The sequence below is a fragment of the Lepidochelys kempii genome, chromosome 10 (assembly GCF_965140265.1).
Source record: "Lepidochelys kempii isolate rLepKem1 chromosome 10, rLepKem1.hap2, whole genome shotgun sequence".
In the NCBI taxonomy this organism is placed as follows: domain Eukaryota; kingdom Metazoa; phylum Chordata; order Testudines; family Cheloniidae; genus Lepidochelys; species Lepidochelys kempii.
This window is the reverse complement of record NC_133265.1, coordinates 12,137,175-12,159,350: the sequence shown is the minus strand read 5'-3', so window position 1 is coordinate 12,159,350 and position 22,176 is coordinate 12,137,175. Positions and strand designations below refer to the sequence as shown.

Sequence of the window (22,176 nt, the reverse complement as noted above, 5' to 3'; positions counted from 1 at the left end):
GCTCATATGTGGTGGCAGCATGATGAGAGGAGGCAGGATTCAATGCTGAGGCTGCTGGAGGATCAAACCAGTATGCTCCAGTGTATGGCTGAGCTGCAGCAAAGGCAGCTGGAGCACAGACTGACACTACAGCCCCTGTGTAACCAACCGCCCTCCTCCCCAAGTTCCATAGCCTCCACACCCAGACACCCAAGAATGCGGTGGGGGGGCCTCCGGCCAACCAGCCACTCCACCACAGAGGATTGCCCAAAACACAGAAGGCTGGCATTCAATACATTTTAAAGTTGTAAACTTTTAAAGTGCTCTGTGGCATTTTCCTTCCCTCTTCCACCACCCCTCCTGGGCTACCTTGGTAGTCATCCCCCTATTTGTGTGATGAATGAATAAAGAATGCATGAATGTGAAGCAACAATCACTTTATTGCCTCTGCAAGTGGTGATCGAAGGGAGGAGGGGAAGGTGGTTAGCTTACAGGGAAGTAGAGTGAACCAAGGGGCGGGGGGTTTCATCAAGGAGAAACAAACAGAACTTTCACACCATAGCCTGGCCAGTCATGAAACTGGTTTTCAAAGCTTCTCTGATGCGCACTGCGCCCTCCTGTGCTCTTCTAACCGCCCTGGTGTCTGGCTGCGGGTAACCAGCAGCCAGGCCATTTCCCTCAACCTCCCACCCTGCCATAAACATCTCCCCCTTACTCTCACAGATATTGTGGAGCGCACAGCAAGCAGTAATAACAGTGGGAATATTGGTTTCGCTGAGGTCTAAGCGAGTCAGTAAACTGCGCCAGCGCACTTTTAAACGTACAAATGCACATTCTACCACCATTCTGCACTTGCTCAGCCTGTAGTTGAACATCTCCTGACTACTGTCCAGGCTGCCTGTGTATGGCTTCATGAGCCATAACATTAAGGGGTAGGCTGGGTCCCCAAGGATAACTATAGGCATTTCAACATCCCCAACGGTTATTTTCTGGTCTGGGAATAAAGTCCCTTCCTGCAGCTTTTGAAACAGACCAGAGTTCCTGAAGATGCGAGCGTCATGTACCTTTCCCGGCCACCCCACGCTGATGTTGGTGAAACGTCCCTTGTGATCCACCAGAGCTTGCAGCACTATTGAAAAGTACCCCTTGTGGTTTATGTACTCGCCGGCTTGGTGCTCCGGTGCCAAGATAGGGATATGGGTTCCGTCTATGGCCCCACCACAGTTAGGGAATCCCATTGCAGCAAAGCCATCCACTATGACCTGCACACTTCCCAGGGTCACTACCCTTGATATCAGCAGATCTTTGACTGCATGGGCTACTTGCAGCACAGCACCCCCACAGTAGATTTGCCCACTCCAAATTGACTCCCGACTGACCGGGAGCTGTCTGGCGTTGCAAGCTTCCACAGGGCTATCGCCACTCACTTCTCAACTGTGAGCGCTGCTCTCATCTTGGTATTCATGCGCTTCAGGGCAGGGGAAAGCAAGTCACAAAGTTCCATGAAAGTGCCCTTACGCATGTGAAAGTTTCGCAGCCACTGGGAATCGTCCCAGACCTGCAACACTATGCGGTCCCACTAGGCTGTGCTTGTTTCCCGAGTCCAGAATCGGCGTTCCACAGCATGAACCTGCCCCATTAGCACCATGATGCATGCATTGGCAGGGCCCATGATTTCAGAGAAATCTGTGTCCATGTCCTGATCACTCACGTGACCGCGCTCACGTCGCCTCCTCGCCCGGTATCGCTCTGCCAGGTTCTGCTGCTGCATATACTGCTGGATAATGCGTGTGGTGTTTAATGTGCTCCTAATTGCCAAGGTGAGCTGAGCGGCCTCCATGCTTGCCTTGGTATGGCGTCCGCACAGAAAAAAGGCGCGGAACGATTGTCTGCCGTTGCACTGACGGAGGGAGGGGCGACTGACAACATGGCTTACAGGGTTGGCTTACAGGGAATTAAAATCAACAAAGGGGGTGACTTTACATCAAGGAGTATTTCAGGCAGGACTTCACGGAGGGTTCCAATAAGAAATGGTGCACCTAAGTAATTGTTCTTATTGGAACAAGCAGGTTGGTCTGGCCTCTGCTTGATACATGGCTAGATTTACCTCGCTGCACCTTCTCTGTGAGTGACTGCAGTGTGACCTAGAGGAATGAGCCCCCTAGACGGGGGAGGGGGAGAAGCGAATGAGTACAAAACAAATTTGGTCTATTTCTTGTTTTGATCCACTCCATCTATCTTTTACATCTTTGGCTGGCAGCAGACGGTGCAGTAGGACTGCTAGCCATCCTCATCTCTTGCCTGCCTGGCAGAAGATGGTACAGTAGGACTGCTAGCAATCCGTATCGCCTGCCTGCTCACCATAAGATGATTCAATAGGACTGACTGCAGGACTAAAGAGAATGACCTGGTCAAGTCACTCCAAATTTAGTCCCTGTGCCCATGTCTGCCCAGGCGCTCCTGATCGACCTCACAGAGGCGACCAGGAGCACCTCGGACATGACGGCTACCAGTCCTACTGTACCGTCTGCTGCCACAAGGCAATTGGTTGATGCTGCTGTGTAGCAATGCAGTACCATGTCTGCCAGCACCCAGGAGACATACGGTGACGGTTACCTGAGCGGGCTCCATGCTTGCCGTGGTATGGCGCCTGCACAGGTAACTCAAGAAAAAAGGCGCAAAACAATTGTCTGCTGCTGCTTTCACGGAGGGAGGAAGGGAGGGAATGGGGACCTGACGATATGTACCCAGAACCACCCGCGACAATGTTTTAGCCCCATCAGGCATTGGGATCTCAAACCAGAATTCCAATGGGCAGCGGAGACTGCGGGAACTGTGGGATAGCTACCCACAGTGCAACACTCCGGAAGTCGACTCTAGCCTCGGTACTGTGGAAGCACTCCGCCGAATTAATGCACTTAATGCACTTAGAGCATTTTCTGTGGGGACACACACACTCGAATATATAAAAACGATTTCTAAAAAACCGACTTCTATAAATTCGACCTAATTTCGTAGTGTAGACATACCATAGTCTCAGGGTGCATGTTCCAGGCACAGAGCTTCTCACTCAAACTACCAGAACTCAACACTTCTCTCTCATACCTCTCTCTATTTAGCATTGACAGAAGATTGCTCCTCTTAAACTCAATTTACACATCCCGCAAAGGATTATCCCGACCTCATCTCCTTCATGAGCAAAAAGCAGATAATACGCCAACCTTCCTGCCTCCCTGGCATTGTTCACTATATCATTATCAACCACCACTTCATCTTCACTGGATGTCTTCTTTTCTCATACAGAACTGCTGACACAATCCATGGGGGAAAAAAATAATATATATAAGAAAATGCCTGTATAGAAAATCGATTTTTTCTTGTATGATTTCTTTGGCGGAAGCGTGGCTGCTGGTAACAAATCAGGGGGATCATAAAACAGCCTTTTCTCTACAATTCACAAGCAAAAAGCTGACGGAGAGCTATAGGGCTAGCAAAGGAATCCACTTGCTGGGAACGTGTGAATAGATTTAAACAAATGAAAACCTCAGATAAAGAAAAACCCTGGGATAAGACACGACAGGTAAGTGGGGGCATTATTCTTTATATGGGAAAAGAGGATAAATTATTTTTTCTTAAAAATAACGAAGTTATGCTCATTGCCTTTATGCGCTGTACAGACACTGACTCAAACTTTTTCCCCTGAAAGTGTTTTTCTGCCCTTTTTTTTTTTAAAAAAAACATTAGAATTACTAGGTCACACACTCTGTTGCTTCTGCAGGCCAAACACTCTTGCACATCCGAATGGCTCTTACGTTCTTCTATTTCCCATACAAGTTCCAGGTGTACTGTTCTCCCGTCTCCCCTATTTCAGGGACTCTCTGAAACCCCCTACTTCCTCCATCATGCATGTGGCTGTGTTCCCCCCTCCCCTTTTCCCATTCCCCTATGTCAGCAGCCCTGTGTGACCCTCATTTCCCCCTTCCTTCACATGCAAGAGGCTCTGTGTGCCTCCTATTCCCCCATTCCTCACCAAGGCAGGACTCCTGTGTGTCCCCCTTCATTCCTCCCTCCACCACAGTAAGGACTGTGTCTCCTGTGTGTCACCCATGCTAGCACCAGTGGAGCTGCACTGGTTTAGTAAATTCCCTAAAGTTCTTCATGTAGATGTAGCCATAGGGATTAATAGCTACAACTCTAGGTTCTGCCCTATGTGATGTCACAAGCCAAGTCCTCTGAAGACCTTGCAAGGGGTCTGTAATAAAAAGAGGAAAGATGGGTTTCCTGACATGCAACAAGAATGAACACACTTTTGTGGGGATGGGGAGATTCAAACAAAATAAAAACAGTAAAGGGCACTGTTTTTTTCTTGTGTAGTTGACCTTTAAGCCACTGAAGTCTTTACAGCCCTTCAAAGCTTAAAGGCATAGGTAGGATGTGGCGGCTAAAAACCCCCCACTTCTGGTATAAAACCAGGAAATGTTTTAATTTTAATAGGTCTATATCCTTTTTCACACCTAAATTTCCTGTGGTAATAAATGAAAAAAATATATATAGTACCAGTTTTTAAAAATGCAACTAAAGCAAAGTTAAAATTACACAAAAATGCTTTAAAAATTCTTTAAAAGCAATGCACGCTTATAACAGAAAATTACACCCTGGTGGGCTATACCAGTGGTTTTCAACTTGGGGTCCACAGCCTGTCTAATTTCCAAAGGGGTCCTTGCCTCCATTCGAAACTTCTTAGAGGTTCGCAAATGAAAAAGGTTGAGAATCACGGGGGTACACCATAAAATGTAAGCTTGCATCCACTGGTATGTACTTTAAGCCTGGTATCAATAATGGTTCAAATAATTACAACTACAACTACTGTCATCTCAAAAATGTATTGCAGAGTAATAAAATTATAAAAATCAAAAGAAATCAAAAATATAATCCAAATAAAACGTATGCTAATATAGAGAAGAAAAACAAAATCAGTGGAATGTAGGCCTGACTTGACATGAGTAATTGGACACGGGTGAGGCCTCATTTCTTGGGGGATAGGATTAGGGAGGTATATGAATCAGCAGTCTGGAAACAGAATGTCTGTACTAGATAAAACAGGGAGGAACACCCAGGGAACCATTTACAATGGACAAAATAAGATGGGAATGTAAAAATGAGATAAAGTCGTACATGGACAGTGTATGGACAGAGCATGTTGTACAGGGATCAGTTCCTACAAAGTAACCAGCCAATCCCAAAATGGTCAGGCAATGTACAGTAAATGCAATGCAACGTGTAAATGTATCTAAAGGAAGAAGTTTGTAGTGTAACTTTGGATGTGTGGTATGCCCAGAACCCACCCCCTCAGCCGGAGCCTGATCAACTCAAAAGTACTTTAACTGTATGCCAATAAAGGAACCCAAGTGACTAGACTAGAGGCAAACTGAGTTCTTGGGGAACCAAGTGGAAAAGGTCTTGGGAGAACCCCAGTGGGGGGATAGATGTTCCTTCAGGAAATGTATATGGCTCCTGACCGAGGAGTCAAATCTGCTGCCATGAAGACAGATGATCTTTTCTGATACCTCTGTCTCTTTTTGGGTGATTCAGATCTCTAATATGACAAGAAAGCCTGTTTTTGATAGGGTTGAAGCCTAACTGGTCTCTCGAGCGCTGATATATACACTCCTAAAGATCTCAAAATGACTTGAGAATCCTTTAAAGAGTGCAGCTCATCGGCATTAGCATTAAATAATGCACGTGGTTCAAAAGACAGATCCTCTTTTGTCATCTGTACTACTTAAGGTATGCCAGGTGACTGTAACTGAGAGGATGAGATTCTGGAACAGAAGTCTTCAGCAAGGAATGAACTGTGCAACAAATTCTGCTGCCACAGAATCACCAAATACATGGTGCCTTCACTTCTATTTCTGTAGGCATCCAAACTCTACATCTCCCTTGACTTTCTCGTAACCTGTCAAGTCCCTAAGAGCTCTGCCATTGTCTGCCTCTTTGTTACCATCTCTTACCATTCCCATTCATGAACAGATAAATCCCATCTCTGCCCTCGTTTAAGTGCTTTGTGCCTTCTTCTATGCCGCCCCTTATGCCTGTAATTCCCTCCCTGTAGTATTTCAACTCTACTCCATTTTCCTCTTTCTGCTCTTATGAAAGCCACTGTACCCTAGTGGGCCTTTTATGAGAACCATTGTCTCCTGTTCTGTAACACATCCACTCTCTATCCTAGCTCTCAGTAAAGCACCAGGTAATATATCAGAAGCTGGGAATGGGTGACAGGGGATGGATCACTTGATGATTATCTGCTCTGTTCATTCCCTCTGGGGCACTTGGCATTGGCCACTGTCAGAAGACAGCTGGGCTAGATGGACCTTTGATCTGACTCAGTAAGGCCGTTCTTATGAATAATGGTAGGAGATAATACAATTCTATTATGTGTGTATAAATACATATTGGAATGAATAAGTATTGGTGCAGATTTTGCAAGTTGTGCTTTGAGCCCACGCCCAATCACACCTGCTCTTAAAAACTTTTCATTAAAAAGTTGTTTCAAAAGGCATTTTGCAAACTCGGTCTTTGACTTTATGGTTTTCTCTGAATGCCAGTTAAACAAAGGATTTGCGAATGGTCCCAACAGGCAACTGAACCATGTGAACTCAGCATGTGACCACAACAGGTGGCTTCATCCCCCTCCAAATGCACAAGCACGCTGTATACAGAATCAGAGAAACCAGATGGGAAAGAACACCTGCTGTAGCTCCTGACCACAGAGTCTGGGGCCCACTGCTATATAGATTACGTCTATACTGGGGTTAGAGCACAGGGCCTCATCGTTACCTCTATCTCAGCGTTGTGCGCATGCACCTTCTGCACCATTTCTTCTGCCTCATGCATGCGCCGACTCAGCTGAGGAGAGTGCTCCGATGGGGTCAGCTCACTGTCGTACGACTCGAGAATTGCTCTCATTCCATCACGCTCCTGTAGTGAAGAAAGAAACAGACTGGTTAGACTTTCCACTGGATACATGCAGCCTGCATCTTCAAACTGACATACCCAATGAAATTTAACATTTTTTAACATGGTGGAGAGCATTATTTTGGTTGGAAAGTTATTTCCAGTTCTTCCACTACCTCTTTTGTATACACATATCACACATAAATTGAGAGATATAAAAATCTACTGCTCTGAGAGTTGAAAACGTATATAAACACAAACATCCCTTTTAGATGGTAACATGCACACAGTATAACTTTTGCCATTTTACATGTATATACCAAGAACAAATAAAATTAGAGCTCTCAAGTAGAAGATGCTTCTTGGACACACCTCAACGTGGCTGTTCAGGGAAAATAGCAATGAGTTATGGGAGCTAAATCAGGGAACCTTATTCTGCCATCAGTGAAGTCAAAGATGAGTGCAAAAGTCTTCTAATGAAGAGTCCTTAAATATAAAGCAAGTACTTTATTCTCATAGCATAGATGTGTTTAGTGTAATCCACCACACCAAACAGGATTTGGATAGGATTACATGGAGAAAGAGTATTTTATCTTCCAAGTGGAGGGATTAAATTCTCATTTTACGAAGGGTTTCTCAATAATGTGGTCATTAAAAATGTAGGTTAATCCACAGCTGAAGAAAAAAATGAATGGCTACTAGAATGGCCCCAGTGGAAAGCACTGACCAATGAAAACATTAATTATTTATTTCCATAAGCACCCACAATGCATGAGGCAAACAAAGTTGGAAGTGGACCATGCCCCTACAAGCTTAAAATGGACACAGATATGGAGGTTTTCAATTTTATTTTCACTATTACCGTTCCCAGCTAAGAGAGCTGTTCTTTCAGTTTATATGTTAGACACACACTTTGATACTGAAAGACCTGGGTTCAAACCCGTGCAGTCGCCCAGTGGAGATTATGATTGTTTGGGGAAACTGTATGTACAATTTATGAAATCTGGTTGGGACTATGAAGTTATTAAGAAAATTGTTGCAACACTCAATGTCTCTATGTAAATGTAGAATCCAACATGGCTGTCAGGCCTTTTAGCAAGTATCCATCAGACTAGGGACAACTGGAGCATAGTTAATTTAAGACTGTACTCTGACCACACAATGGGTATGTTAAGGAGGTTTGCTAAAACTAGGAGAACCAGTTTTCTCCAATCCTCAACAAGGGATTGGGCATTTGGAGAGCAGAAAATTCCCAAAGAGATGGAGGTGATAATGTAGGGGTTTTAAAAGGACTCTTAGGAAGAGAGAGACACAGGAAGTTTGGGTCACGAGAAGGGAACAGACACACATTTTTTTGTAGCAGGGGGACTCAGTTTAGCTGTGGGACCAAAGAAGGTCTAGGAAGAAAGAGACTCTATGGTTCAGAAATCAAGCCATGAGTTGCAACAGAAGGATCTTGGATTATCCCAGAAGAACCAGACCCCAGCCCAATAAATGCTTGAATGGTGAGGAAACTGAGGCAGGGAAATGCATGTAGGGTTTGTTTGTGTATCCATCTGTATATTTCTCATTCTACTGAGGAAAGGGCAATGATGTTTTAGACAAAGAAACCAAGGTGGATAATGGATGAAGTGCCGCAGTTGAGTGACAAGCATAGGAAGTTAAAGGAGAATAAAAAGGAAGATGCAAGTCTAAGAGCTGAATACAATAAGTTGACCAGAGAGGTTAAAAAAAGAATGCAAAGAGTGACAGAAACAAATGAATAAGCAAACAATGCAAAGAAGCAGAAGAATATGTAGAAGAAATGTGACACAGAGGTTATATTGCAAGATAACAGAACAGAGTGGGACATATGAGTTGAAGATGTCAGCAATGAAAGACATGTTCAGTCAAATAACTGAGGACAAACAAGCAATGAATAACCGATGGAAAGAATATTTTAAAGAGCTATACAAAGTGCAGTACACAGTGGGTGCCAATGTCTCCTCTCGCCTTGTGGCAAGCAGGACAGCACAAGGTGTTGCAAAGAGGTGAGAGGCCACATTGAAATCATCTGAGAGACTGACAGTGAGGCAGGGAATGTGCCACTGTCTAGTCAGTGGAGGGATTGCTGGGTTGTGAAGCTAGACTAACATGATCTTAAGAAAATAGGGGAAAATTTGAATGGGTTGTGCTGGTGAAGAGGAATTGAGAAAACAGGGTTACGGACCACTCGTTGGGAGCCTGAGAATAGATTTTGTTACAGTATTTGTGTTCAGAAATGAAGACCAGAGCTAAGGACCAGGAGCAAGTGTTTTCAGGTACAACTTCTATCTGTTTTGATTTATTATCAGTAGAATTATTGAATAAAACTTGTACTGTGGTTTAAATTATACATTCCCTCATAGCTTGTTTGCTTTTGAAATCAGAGACGAGCCTTGACAGGCAAGGACCCATCCTCTTGTCCCCTATTCCTTGGAGGCAAAGAAGTCAGACCCTCAGAAAGGAGTCTTGATCCCACAGAAACTTTCCGATCCTCACTTTGGCAGCTGAGCAATGTAGGAAGCTACTAAAACATGTCTGTGGATCTGTTCTGAAGTGTACATCATTCACCAGTGGAATGGGACCCAAGTCTGGTCTCTTAAGAGCCACTCTTTGTCCTAGTAATGAATCATCTCTAAATGTGGATGTTTTCTCAATGCAGAGATGGACTGGGACCTCCGGGAAAGGACCCAGACAACGGATATCTTTGATGTTTAAATTTGATGGGGTTCCATTTGATTTTGCAGTTGAAACAGTGCTAAGGCTGTTGGGCAGTCCTTGATATAATGGAGAGAGAACACTGTTCTGTCCAACCATGGCACTGATGAAGGCTGTGCAGTGGAAAACAAGGGCTAGAGAGCTAGGGAGAGGAGAGAGGATGAGAGTCTTGCAACTGTAACTTTAGCTGTAAGCATATCCAAAGATCAAATTTGTACATCCCAGTAAATTCTATGATGTGTTCTAACCCTTGACTCTGGAATAGCTGGGCAAGAAACAGCTTTTTCATCATCATTTTCCCTTAAGTGAAGGCAGTTTGTCTTGAGAAAAGGTAAGTTTCCAGGTGGGCTTTCCTAAGGAGGAGGAACTCCTGCTGCACTGCTATTTCTCTGTTGTATTTGTGGAGATATTTTACAGATAAGGGTGGCTGGTAATGGTACTCTTCCTCCTGGGCCAGCACGGTCCCTTCCCAAGGCTGAACCAACCTCAACCGTCTCAGCTGACTTTTCAGTATGTTAAATGTTTTGAACACATTTTTGCAGCATCTTCAGCTGGCATCCCCCACCTTGCCTTTCACACCTTGAATTTGTACATCCCTCCCTCTCCCCATGCGCACTGACACACACGCTGTATTTAAGTGTTTGACGTTTGGACAGTGAAGCAGGAGACAGCCCGGATATACAGGCTTGCTGGGTGGAGCTGTTAGCATCACATATAGTATTTCGGAAACGTAGCCCTTTTCATTTGGGGAGGGGGGGAACCACTTTTGTGATTCTGTCATTTAAGTAAACTACGCTGATAACTCGACTGGATACCTCCCTAGAGACAGGTTTCAGAGTAGCAGCCGTGTTAGTCTGTATTCACAAAAAGAAAAGGAGGACTTCTGGCACCTTAGAGACTAACACATTTATTTGAGCATAAGCTTCCGTGAGCTACAGCTCACTTCATCGGATGCATTCAGAGTGGGCTACAGAAGAAGCATTTCAGCACTCTTAAGCTGGCAAACTCTGGCAGATTTATCTCTATTTATAGGGCATTGTGAGAGAAAGTTCACATCACAGAGGTCCTGTCTGGTACTTTCCAATGCACTGAGGAAGCGCCTGCTGCCAGCGGCACTGATGGGAGGCACTTTTATGAAAAAGCTCACATTGCCCACGTCCATGACAACCCTGTTTATGTAAAACTTCACACTAAAAATCGCAACAGTGGCCAGGTCTGGAGTCCAAGCTGCACAACTGTAAAGCTAAATGAATTTTTAACACCGTTTTGGCATTTTTGTGATAAAATTTGCCCATGCCTGCTGCTATACCAAGAGGATTTTATGTTGTCAGGGTGAACTGACAACAACATAACAGTCAGTGCAGCGGATTCCTGAGGAATTTTTGCTCTCAGGTTTATTCCAGGAGGACCACACTTATTTGCTTGGCTCTGCTGAATTCTCAGACTTGACAAACATCAAAATTCTTCGATGCAATTAACAGGAGATCAAATACCTTATTGCCCATCTAATCTCTATATGCATATCACTCTCTAAATGGAAACTGCATGTTAAACATACCTGACATTTTGAATTGCCATTCAGACTGCTACTCCCATTTATTTTCTCCATCAGCATCTTAGAGGCAGGCAGTATATGTTGTCTGATGTTGGTGATGTACGGCTACTATCGGCCCCCCCCAGAAAGCTCCATGTTTAGCATATGATAAATCCTGTTTATCAGGAGGGTGTTAGCTCTCATGGAGAAGAATTAGAGACCCCATTTACACAGAAACACTATCTTCTAACTCTTAGCAAGAAGGGAGGCGGCAGCACTTGACAAACACAGTTTTACATGAGCAACCTTTCATTGGAGATGTTTATATTTTGTTCCTGAACAACACACTGAGCAGAGAATAGCCTACTGTTCAACTTTTATCATTTTACATAGGGTGTAGTTTCAGAGGCCTTGTAGGGCAGTGGTTCTCAATCAGGGGTCCGGGGCACCCTGGGGGGCCGTGAGCAGGCTTCAGGAGGTCCACCGAGGGGTTGAAGTCAAAGCCTGAACAATGTCGCTTCATGGGGGCCCCCCGTGGTGTGGGGCCCCAGGCAGATGCCCTGTTTGCTACCCCCTAATGGCAGCCCTGGCTTTTATATGCAGAAAAAACAGTTGTTGTGGCACAGGGGGGCCATGGAGTTTTTATAGCATGTCGAGGGGGGGCCTCAGAAAGAAAAAGGTTGAGAACCCCTGTTATGGGGGATATTCTCTGCCAAGAGGGTTGGTTTAAAATACCTGACATTCAGAGTAATGTGGTCCATTCCAAAAGCGAAAAAATAAATACATACATACATAAACTGCACTTCCGGGTATTTTTGTGAGCCCCAACAGCCTTTGAACAGGGTAAATCACTCCAATCCTACTATTTCATAACAAAATTCTAACAATGCTCACAGGATCACCCACCTTACCTCATCAATAAAGAAAGAGGCGGAGACAACCCTAATTTGGGTGGCATGTACTCCAGCCTTATCCTGGGCTCATTCCTCTTAGTCAGAAGGAGCCACACCTTCCCTGAGAACCATGTATTGTGGGCTTTGTTTTTTTAACTCTGTGGCAGGAAAAATGTTAGAGTGTCTCTGAATGCTTAGATTAAGAAAATTGACTCAATAAAATATTTTATGGGCTGTTTACTTCTCCCTAAGGACGACTGGGTTTCTCAGATCAAAGACTATGAGAGCGGGACCCTGTCACCTCTAAGCCACTGGCTCATGTCTAGCCTGGTTGAGAATCACCAGAAGTGGTCATTAAGCCATCGTTGGATAGAATGAAACAAGCTTGTGCTGCTAGTCCAGTTCTGAGGGGACAAGTCCACATCACAAAACCCATCATCACAACTGACATCTCTGGGATCCAAGTAAATAGGGATTTTGGGTCACCAGCAGATGGTACACAGGGACTGCTCTTTGATTAGATCATTTTGTTCTACAGACATTCCCATGCTAAAAACATACCACTGCCAACAGCTCAGGTATGTTCAACAGAGCGTTTCCAATCAACCTGTTGCTCTGCTCTAGTCCTGGATGGCTCACTCTCCTCTTTCTCCAGCTCACTCCTTTCCACATGTTCAAGGAATAGCTGGATAATAAAACCCAGTTTCGCTGTAGAGAGATTGTTATAGTCTCAGTTGAGAAGCCAGGAACTGTACTGACATAAAGACTGATTAGCCGTCACACAATCAGAAGTGTTTGCTCTCCGATTTATTCCAGTGGACAGTACTCATTTTTTGGCTCTGCTCTCTAACCAGATTTCCCTGACCTGATGAGCATGCGGGGAAACATGCACTAGCTTTCCATGCCATTGAGGTAATAATATAATGACCCCGTCACATGTCTAGCTGACTCCCCCTATTGGACATTCACCAGCCTGCTGGGAAGTGATCCAAATGCTGAATTTTCATGTATTTTAAGCTTCTGCAGTCTGAACAGAGTCCAGGCATTGTGACTGGCTTAGGATCTCTCTTGGCACACTTTTGGGGTGCAAATCCTCTTTCTAGAATCCCTTCCTGAGAGCGGAGGTCTCACTGTCCAACTGCCCAGCCTCTGGGACCAGTGCTGACATTCCCCCCGCCTCCCAAATTGTCCTCTAGCTTAAACATACTCTTTCCCACAACTCCAGCTGTGAGGGCAATATGGATTTACATTTCAGGGGCATGTGATAGGTATAACACGTACACAGACTTTGCACAGGATTCTAAACCACCATATTCTTCTTCAATTCCTGTCTATCAGCTCAGCAGTGACAAAGTGGCCGAAAGAAATCTGTTCTACCACTTTGTATCTTATGCTAGCTTCACAACTTCATTCATCTTTAAATCTTTTTGTTCAATGTTATTTTTCACCATGTCTATCCATCGCATCCTCAGTCTTCCTCTATTTCTAGTTTCTCACACTCTGATGTGAATCATCAGGTACGGTTTCCTTTCCAGGTCCATTCTGGACATCTGCGAAAACCATCCCAGTCATCTTTCTTGAATCTTCTATAACAGCATCATTTCTTGCCCTAGCCATTTTCTTATCACTTCATTTTTTTCTCCAGTCTTGAAGCTTAGTATACCCCTCAGCCAGTTCATTTCTGCAATCAATATCTTTCGTTTACCAGCTTTCCTCAGACTCCAACATTCTGACTCATACAGCAGTGTTGCAACAACAATTGTTTCATATACACTGATTTTCATTTTTATCAAAATGTCTTTAACATCGCAGGTCTTACAAAGTTTTCTGAATACAGCAGTGGCTAATCTATTCTGTTTACATCATCTACAGAATTCCTATTCTTCATCCTGCAAGGTACACACATTTTTCCACTTGTTCTAGTTCTTTGTCTCCAACTTTGATCTTTACCTCTTCCTATTGCCATAATGTTGTCTCCTCCGTACTGATCTTCAATCCAAATCTTCTGCTTTCCCAGTCTACCTTGTCAGCTATTCTGTGTAAATCCTCCTTTGTCAGTACTATATGATTCAATATCTGCAAATATAAGGTTATTTGCTATCCTCTCACATGACTCCTCTCATTTCATCTCCCAGTGCTATAGCCATTACTCCTTCACTACCAGGTTGTACAAATCTGGTGATAGCATGCATTGACTCACTCTTGTGGCTTTCCTGAACCATGCCATCAGCTTCTTGTCTACTCTCATTGCACTCATGGACTTCTTGTAAATGTTTTCTATCAACTTGATCTATTTCTTGGGGATGCCATATATTGTCAAAATTTGCCATAATCCCATTTGCCAAATGCTATCAAAAGTCTGTTTGAAGTCTATAAATTTGTTGTAGCAGGTTCTGGTATGTTCCATGTACTTTTCTGATAACACAAATAGCTCATTTGTTCTACTTCACCCTGGTCTGAAACTGGCCTGTTCTGTGCAACTGCTGCTTCCATGTACCTCTTCATTCTCCTCTGCAACATCTTGGTGAATAAGTTTGAAAGAGGAGATTTCTGAGATCAGCAGGAGGGGAAATGATTAATTATAAGAGATTCACCCAAGAGCCTCTTGTCCTCTCATTGCTGTATGCAGAGTAAATGGGAGGGAAAGCTGTGTTGTAATCCCAACCATGAACTGGACTCAGTCCCTTGGAAACCAGTTACATTCACCTACGGGATCACATCTTCACAGAATACCCTCTTCAGGATCAACTTTCTCTCCATGCTCCTCCCATTTAATTCTTTCCTTACATGAATCCATAACTTGGCTGCCAGGAGAAATGGCTTCAAGATAAGGAAGGTCACTTTCCATTAGAGTGTAGGCACCAGAGAGTACTGATCCAGGAACTGCAATACTATTAGCAGATCCTTCTGCCTCCTACAGGTGGATTGTAGGAAGAGAGACGCTGCTAACATATAAACTACACAGCTACAGTCTTCTCTATTAACGAATCTCATACCACTGATATAGTAACACTGAGTGTCTTGAGTGCCCAACCCATGTCTCCAAGGAACACAAACACAGGAGCGAGAGGGGACTCCTGGGTTGAACAGGAGAAGCAGCTAAGGAAGGAGTAAAACACAGCTTACAAAAATGTTTTTAAAAAGCAATTTGACCCACTCATTTTTGGAGTGTTCCTCTATTCCTGTTGGTGCTTATTAACTCCTCCCCAAACACACATACAGAATCCACCACTGACTTTCTAATTAGTTGTAGAGGGAAAAAAATCAATAAGATAGAAATTAAAGTTACAAATCTAACTGGAGTCAGTCACATACCTAGGGAAAATTTGTTCCTGGGGTAAAGTTTATCTAGTGTCATAATTTTATTGAAATCCTATATCTTCCTATTGACTTTTATAGTTTCAAACTGGATGCCAGAGCTATCATTATTACAGTTTCAGTGTTGCTCACAGGGCTGAGGGGGTTTTTTCCCTTTATAAACAAGCTGTAATTGTCTGCTTTATTGATCAATAAATCTCTCAACTGCCTCACTTCACCAAGGTTCTTTTCTGTTTAGTCTTCTCTACCATTCTCTAAGAGAAAATATCCCCCCTCCCCGGGGGGGGGGGGGGGTGTTTTTGTTTTTTAAGAAAAGTTTGTTTTGTTTTTAGCAATAAAAGAGCAGGAATTGTACTGGTCTGCTTTGATAATGGCTTTTTAATGACAGATTCTAGTCACAGTAAAATCCGCTTTATTTCCACATGAATTAACTTCAAATATTAATCCGAAAGCAAACACACAGTTCACCTGCTCTATCGCTTCTGTGCAGATTGGAGCCTGAAAGAGTCACTTTGGAAAGTAGAATTGTAATGATATTTTCTACTTGGTGCCTTTTTGATGGTATGGGAACATTCCCATTCCTAGTGTTAAACTCGCCTTGCTTAATTAATGGTGATTTAAAGAGAATGTTAATAGACTTTTTCATTATGAGGAAATCCACTGAAGCTCTTTCCCCCCCAATGCCCTTTCAGACTCCTAAGTCCAATTAACGAAAACAAGAGGAAATTTCAAAACAAGAAGCAAGGCCTCAACAGTCACCATTCACAATAGGGCTTAATACAGCCAAATCTCCCTGGCCCAGACAAAACGAACACCATGGAAGTAATGTGGGTAGAATGTCAAGTAAACAAAATCCTTTTCAACGTATTTGATGGATATATATATATTTATATAAAGGGATGGCTTCATATATGGCATACTTTTCAAAGAATTGGGGTTTAGCTTAAATCTTTAGGTTAGATGCTTTCGAACATAAATGTGAAGAAGTAATGGTACAATAAGCAGCAAAATTTGGCTCATCAATTCATCAGGAGTAGATGATATAAGAGTGGGATACATCTGCATCAAATTAGGAACTCTATTTTGTATTGAGTTAAACACAACTCTACATTTGCCTGAGGGCAGTTGGGCAGCCTATTGTACTGCATTCCAGACAGCTGCCCTGCCCAACAAAGATATTGGACACTTCCTCGAAGGACTATCACTGAAAAGCCATCAAGAATGCAATCAGGAGCCATCAATTTTGATGGTGTCTCAACTGCTGGTTATTCCACCCCATGGAACAATGTTTCTTCTACACAGGGGCCCACAGAGAGGAAAGCATGACACGGAAGGGAGGCCCTGGAGCTTCTCAGTGGTGCATCCCAGGAGTTTTGTTATTTCAAAGATCTGTAACTCTCAAGCGTTTTAAGAGTAAAAACACTCTGATTGAAAAACTCCTTTTCTAAGTCTGTATTCTTTGTTTTTCTACCACATTGTCTCCAAACTGTCCACAAATTACAGAGCATGTGCAAGAAACTGGGGGGTGGGAGGGTATGGGGGAGGCTTGGAAGGTCTGAGACACTGGTTTACAGGGTGTGTGGCAGCTGGATGGAGGCATCCCAAGTCCTAAGGAAGGGTGTCGGACAAGGATCTGAGTCTGGGAATGTGCCCTTAAGTTCCACAGCTGGAAACAGTGATAAGACTACCTTGGAAGCACACAGCGTCCTCTCACAACAGCCTGATGACCTATATAGTGACAGACTGGGACAGATTGTAATAGGTGCCCTTTGACTACCACAGTATGTGCATATGCAAGACAATTTGAGTTGTCTGCAAAATAGAATATTTAATAGAAATACATGGCAAATTTCATTCTGGAGTAAATACAAATATGTTACTAAATGTGTGTTTCCAGGGAAATCTAATAACTCACTCTTCTGGAAAAAGATCTTGCATACAAGAAGTAAAACTCCTCCTGGGGGAAGAGGGAGGAGACAACAATTAACTTGCAAAACAACTGGCCCAGCAGGCAACATAAGATGGGAAGAAAGTGAATGGCTTCTGCTAGGCTAGGGTTCTCAAACCTTTTTGTAGGTCAGATTGCATGTTAATAGACAGACCATCTCACAGACTACTACCTCCCCATCTGCGGTCACACAGCATCCCTGCAAGAACCACATCAATTGCTCACAAGTTATATTATAAAAGAGTTTAATCTATTATTCATTGTATTTAGTGTGATTGTAAAGTGGTTAGGTCAGTTGGGATGAAATAATTCAACACACTGGCCAAAATTTTTGAACTTTTATGACAAATTAAGGGAGTGAATTTTAGGAAAATAAGTCTAGTGAAGAAAAGGCCTAAAAGTCTCAACATCTCTCCTCTGTTAGCAGGGACAGCTTCAGACACCTATGATGTACCACCTTGGTTTTCCAAAGATTGCCAAAGTTATAGAGGATAAATGAACTCACAAGCTGCTGTTTTTGCAATAAAAAAGAGCATAAAACCTACCTTTTATTTAGGTTGGACAGACAGATATCTTTGGGGTGCTATTCTAGCATAATCTATTCTATACAGGTTCTTGTACTGCACTCAGTACTGTAGTATCTGAGCACCTTCCAGCAGTACATTAAGTTGGTGTTAACAAAAAACAAAGTTTTAAGTAACCAGTCCAACTAAAAATTCTTTCCCTTCTCAGCTTTCACTCTCTTGTGATGTCATCATTTCACTACAGCATCTTGCAGAGTGGACAAAACCTAGGTTTCTAAATGTAAAAACAAACAAAAACAGAATTGAAAAAAACCTTTCAAACCTTCCTTAGCCATAAAAGTAACAACTACAAAAAAGGCACAAGCCTCTCCTCTCCCTCACCCTTCTCTACCTGTTTTGCTGGTCATCTTTCAGCCAAAGGTTTCTAGTCACAAACCATCAAATAATTTCCTCCTCAGACAACCCTCAACGGTTCTCTCTGAGGCTGACTATTTTCACACTACTTTGTAAATTAGAACGAAAGGCAGACACACATGTGTACACTTATCGACTCCCTAGTTGAAACCTCAATTAAAAGAGTATTTAAAAAAAAACAGACTAACTCCATAAAAATAAAAATATCAAGCAGCTCTCTCTACCCTTGAACTGACACCGGGCAGCTTAGAGGGCTTAATTTTTTTTCCAGATTACTCTTGCTTCCCATATATATCCTTCCACATATATACTATGTGCTTGGATTTTTAATCCTGGAAGAATAAAATCTTATTCTCAGTGGCTGAGGCTATGGTATAACCTGACATGGAAACTCTGAAATATACTGTCTCATTCAACGCAATCAATGCTTCCCTCAGAATCAAATGAATATGTGCTTTTATTATCCCATGTCGACCTTAGCCATTTGTAACTTGGATGGGAAAGACAGGTGATAAGACAAGCAGATGGGTTCTTCAACAGTTCACAGTCTCTCCCGACAAGCTGTGAACTGAGGATCCTCATGATAGCCTTTCCCACAAATTATATATTCCACCACCAAGTTCTCCTCCCACACCACAACTGACATTCTTGCTTCTCTCTGACCCTGTGCCATTTCTGCCTATCTCTCAGTGAAGCAGTTTTCTAGCTAAGAAACATACCATATAGTTATTAAGGAAGGATTAACACCAGCTTTGGGACAGAGCTTGGTGCTGCCATGCCTGAGTCACAAACCCAATATCTCAACATGGACTCAGTTCTGTCTGGGACACCTAACGATAGATGAAGCTCATAATGCCACTTATTCTTACAACACTTCCCATTATAAGACCATGTTTTCAGCTGCTTATAGCTTTACCAAGCTAACAGTTTGGGTTGAAATTTTCCATGCCAAGTGTCTGTCTCAGGCTGGGTTTGTTTGTTTTTTCCTAAGAATATTTCAAGAAAACTGGTTCTCCATTTTCCAAGAATGAGATGAGGGAAAATATGTTTGGCCCACATTTAAAAATAAATAAATCTTACAACATTTAGCAGAAGGGTTGCCTTGGTGTCCAGGATGTGTCTTTTTCCATCCCCATGAAAAAATACCCATAGTTAGACAAGTTATAAGCTTACTGAAAAATCTCTTTTCCCATATGCTCAGTAAAAACTTGCTAGAGTTTGGCAGCAAAATTCTCCAATGCTTCTATCTGCATTGAGCATGCTCTAAGCCTAGAGCTGCAGGACTTTCCCTGAAATTGCTCTTCCACACTGCCAGGGGCCACAGTAGCACCCAGCACAGGAACTGAGAGTAGAGAGATTGTCCCGCCTGTGCTCTCTATGCTCCTTTGGCTGGTACCCAGGCTGTGTAGACAAAGAAATGTAGAGGGGACAAAGAGCTTGGTTGGTGGGACAGAAAGAGGGAGAGACTAGGACTGGGGTGGAGGTACTGAGATCAGATGAGGAACCTGAGTGGGAGACAAGAGCCCAGCTGGGCAAGCAGCCTGGAAAAAGGGGCCTGTGGGGGAGACTGGGACTCGGACAGGGAGCTCGGGGCGGGAGAATAGCACTGGCTGAGCAAGGAGATGGGGTCTGGAGCCATGACTCCGAGGGGTGGTGATTTGAACTGGGAGCTTGGGCTAGGACTCTGCAAACAACCTTATTTTTGGCATTTCCTGACTTTTTTCCTAACTTTTGGGTGCTTGCCTCTGTAATCTGAATGTTGCTTTTTGTTTATAATTTTATTTAAATACCTGAATTATCCATTGATTCATAGATACTAAGGTCAGAAAGGACCATTATGGTCATCTAGTCCAACCTCCTGCACAACGCAGGCCACAGAATCTCACCCACCCACTCCTGCGAAAAACCTCTCACCTATATCTGTGCTATTGAAGTCCTCAAATCGTGGTTTAAAGACTTGAAGGAGCAGAGAATCCTCCAGCAAGTGACCCGTGCCCCATGCTACAGAGGAAGGCGAAAAACCTCCAGGGCCTCTTCCAATCTGCCCTGGAGGAAAATTCCTTCCCGACCCCAAATATGGCAATCAGCTAAACCCTGAGCTTATGGGCAAGATTCACCAGTCAGATACCCAGGAAAGAATTTTCTGTAGTAACTCAGATCCCACCCCATCTAACATCCCATCATAGGCCATTGGGCCTATTTACCATGAATATTTAAAGATCAATTAATTACCAAAATCATGTTATCCCATCATACCATCTCCTCCATAAACTTAGAGTCTAATCTTAAAGCCAGATAGGTCTTTTGCCCCCACTGCTTCCCTTGGAAGGCTATTCCAAAACTTCACTCCTCTGATGGTTAGAAACCTTCATCTAATTTCAAGTCTAAACTTCCTGGTGGCCGGTTTATATCCATTTGTTCTTGTGTCCACATTGGTACTGAGCTTAAATAATTCCTCTCCCTCTCTGGTATTTATCCCTCTGATATATTTATAGAGAGCAATCATATTTCCCCTCAACCCTCTTTTAGTTAGGCTAAACAAGCCAAGCTCCTTGAGTCTCCCTTCATAAGACACGTTCTCCATTCTTCGGATCATCCTAGTAGCCCTTCTCTGCACCTGTTCCAGTTTGAATTCATCCTTCTTAAACATGGGAGACCAGAACTGCACACAGTACTCCAGGTGAGGTCTCACCAGTGCCTTGTATAACGGTATTAAAACCTCCTTATCTCTACTGGAAATACCTTGCCTGATGCATCCCAAGACCACACAGCTTTTTTCACGGCTATATCACATTGACAGCTCATAGTCATCCTATGATCAACCAGTACTCCAAGGTCCTTCTCCTCCTCCGTTACTTCTAATTGATGCGTCCCCAGCTTATTACTAAAATTCTTGTTATTAATCCCTAAATGCATAACTTTACACTTCTCACTATTAAATTTCATCCTATTACTATTACTCCAGTTTACAAGGTCATCCAAATCTTCCTGTATGATTTCCCGGTCCTTCTCTAACTTGGCAATACCTCCCAGCTTTGTATCATCCGCAGACTTTATTAGCACATTCCCACTTTTTGTGCCGAGGTCAGTAATAAAAATATTAAATAAGATTGGTCCCAAAACTGATCCCTGAGGAACTCCACTGGTAACCTCCCTCCAGCCTGACAGTTCACCTTTCAGTAGGACCTGCTGTAGTCTCCCTGTTAACCAGTTCCTTATCCACCTTTCAATTTTCATACTGATCCCCATCCTTTCCAATTTAACTAATAATTCCCCATGTGGCATAGTATCAAACGCCTTACTGAAATCTAGGTAAATTAGATCCACTGTGCTTCCTTTGTCTAAAAAATCTGTTACTTTCTCAAAGAAGGAGATCAGGTTGGTTTGGCATGATCTACCTTTTGTAAAACCATGTTGTATTTTGTCCCATTTACCATTGACCTCAATGTCCTTAACTACTTTCTCCTTCAGAATTTTTTCCAAGACCTTGCATACTACAGATGTCAAACAGGCCTGTAGTTACCCGGATCACTTTTTTTTCCTTTCTTAAAAATAGGAACTATGTGAGCAATTCTCCAATCATATGGTACAACCCGAGTTTACAGATTCATTAAAAATTCTTGCTAATGAGCTTGCAATTTCATGTGCCAATTCCTTTAATATTCTTGGATGAAGATTATCTGGGCCGCCCGATTTAGTCCCATTAAGCTGTTCGAGTTTCGCTTCTACCTCAGATATGGTAATATCTACCTCCATAGCCTCATTCCCATCTGTCATGCTACCATTATCCCTAAGATCCTCTTTAGCCTTATTAAAGGCTGAGGCAAAGTATTTGTTTAGATATTGGGCCATGCCTAGATTATCCTTGACCTC

General features: G+C 43.1%; 1 protein-coding gene across 3 annotated transcripts in view; it reads right to left on the bottom strand.

The window, feature by feature from the left end:
- MAD1L1 (mitotic arrest deficient 1 like 1) overlaps window positions 1–22,176 on the bottom strand; it is a 554,553-nt gene that overhangs the window by 301,456 nt on the left and 230,921 nt on the right. For all 3 annotated transcript variants that reach the window (XM_073361988.1, XM_073361987.1, XM_073361989.1), the window contains exon 12: window positions 6,817–6,957. In XM_073361988.1, the coding sequence (XP_073218089.1) occupies window positions 6,817–6,957 (141 nt within the window). The remainder of the gene's footprint in view (window positions 1–6,816; window positions 6,958–22,176) is intronic.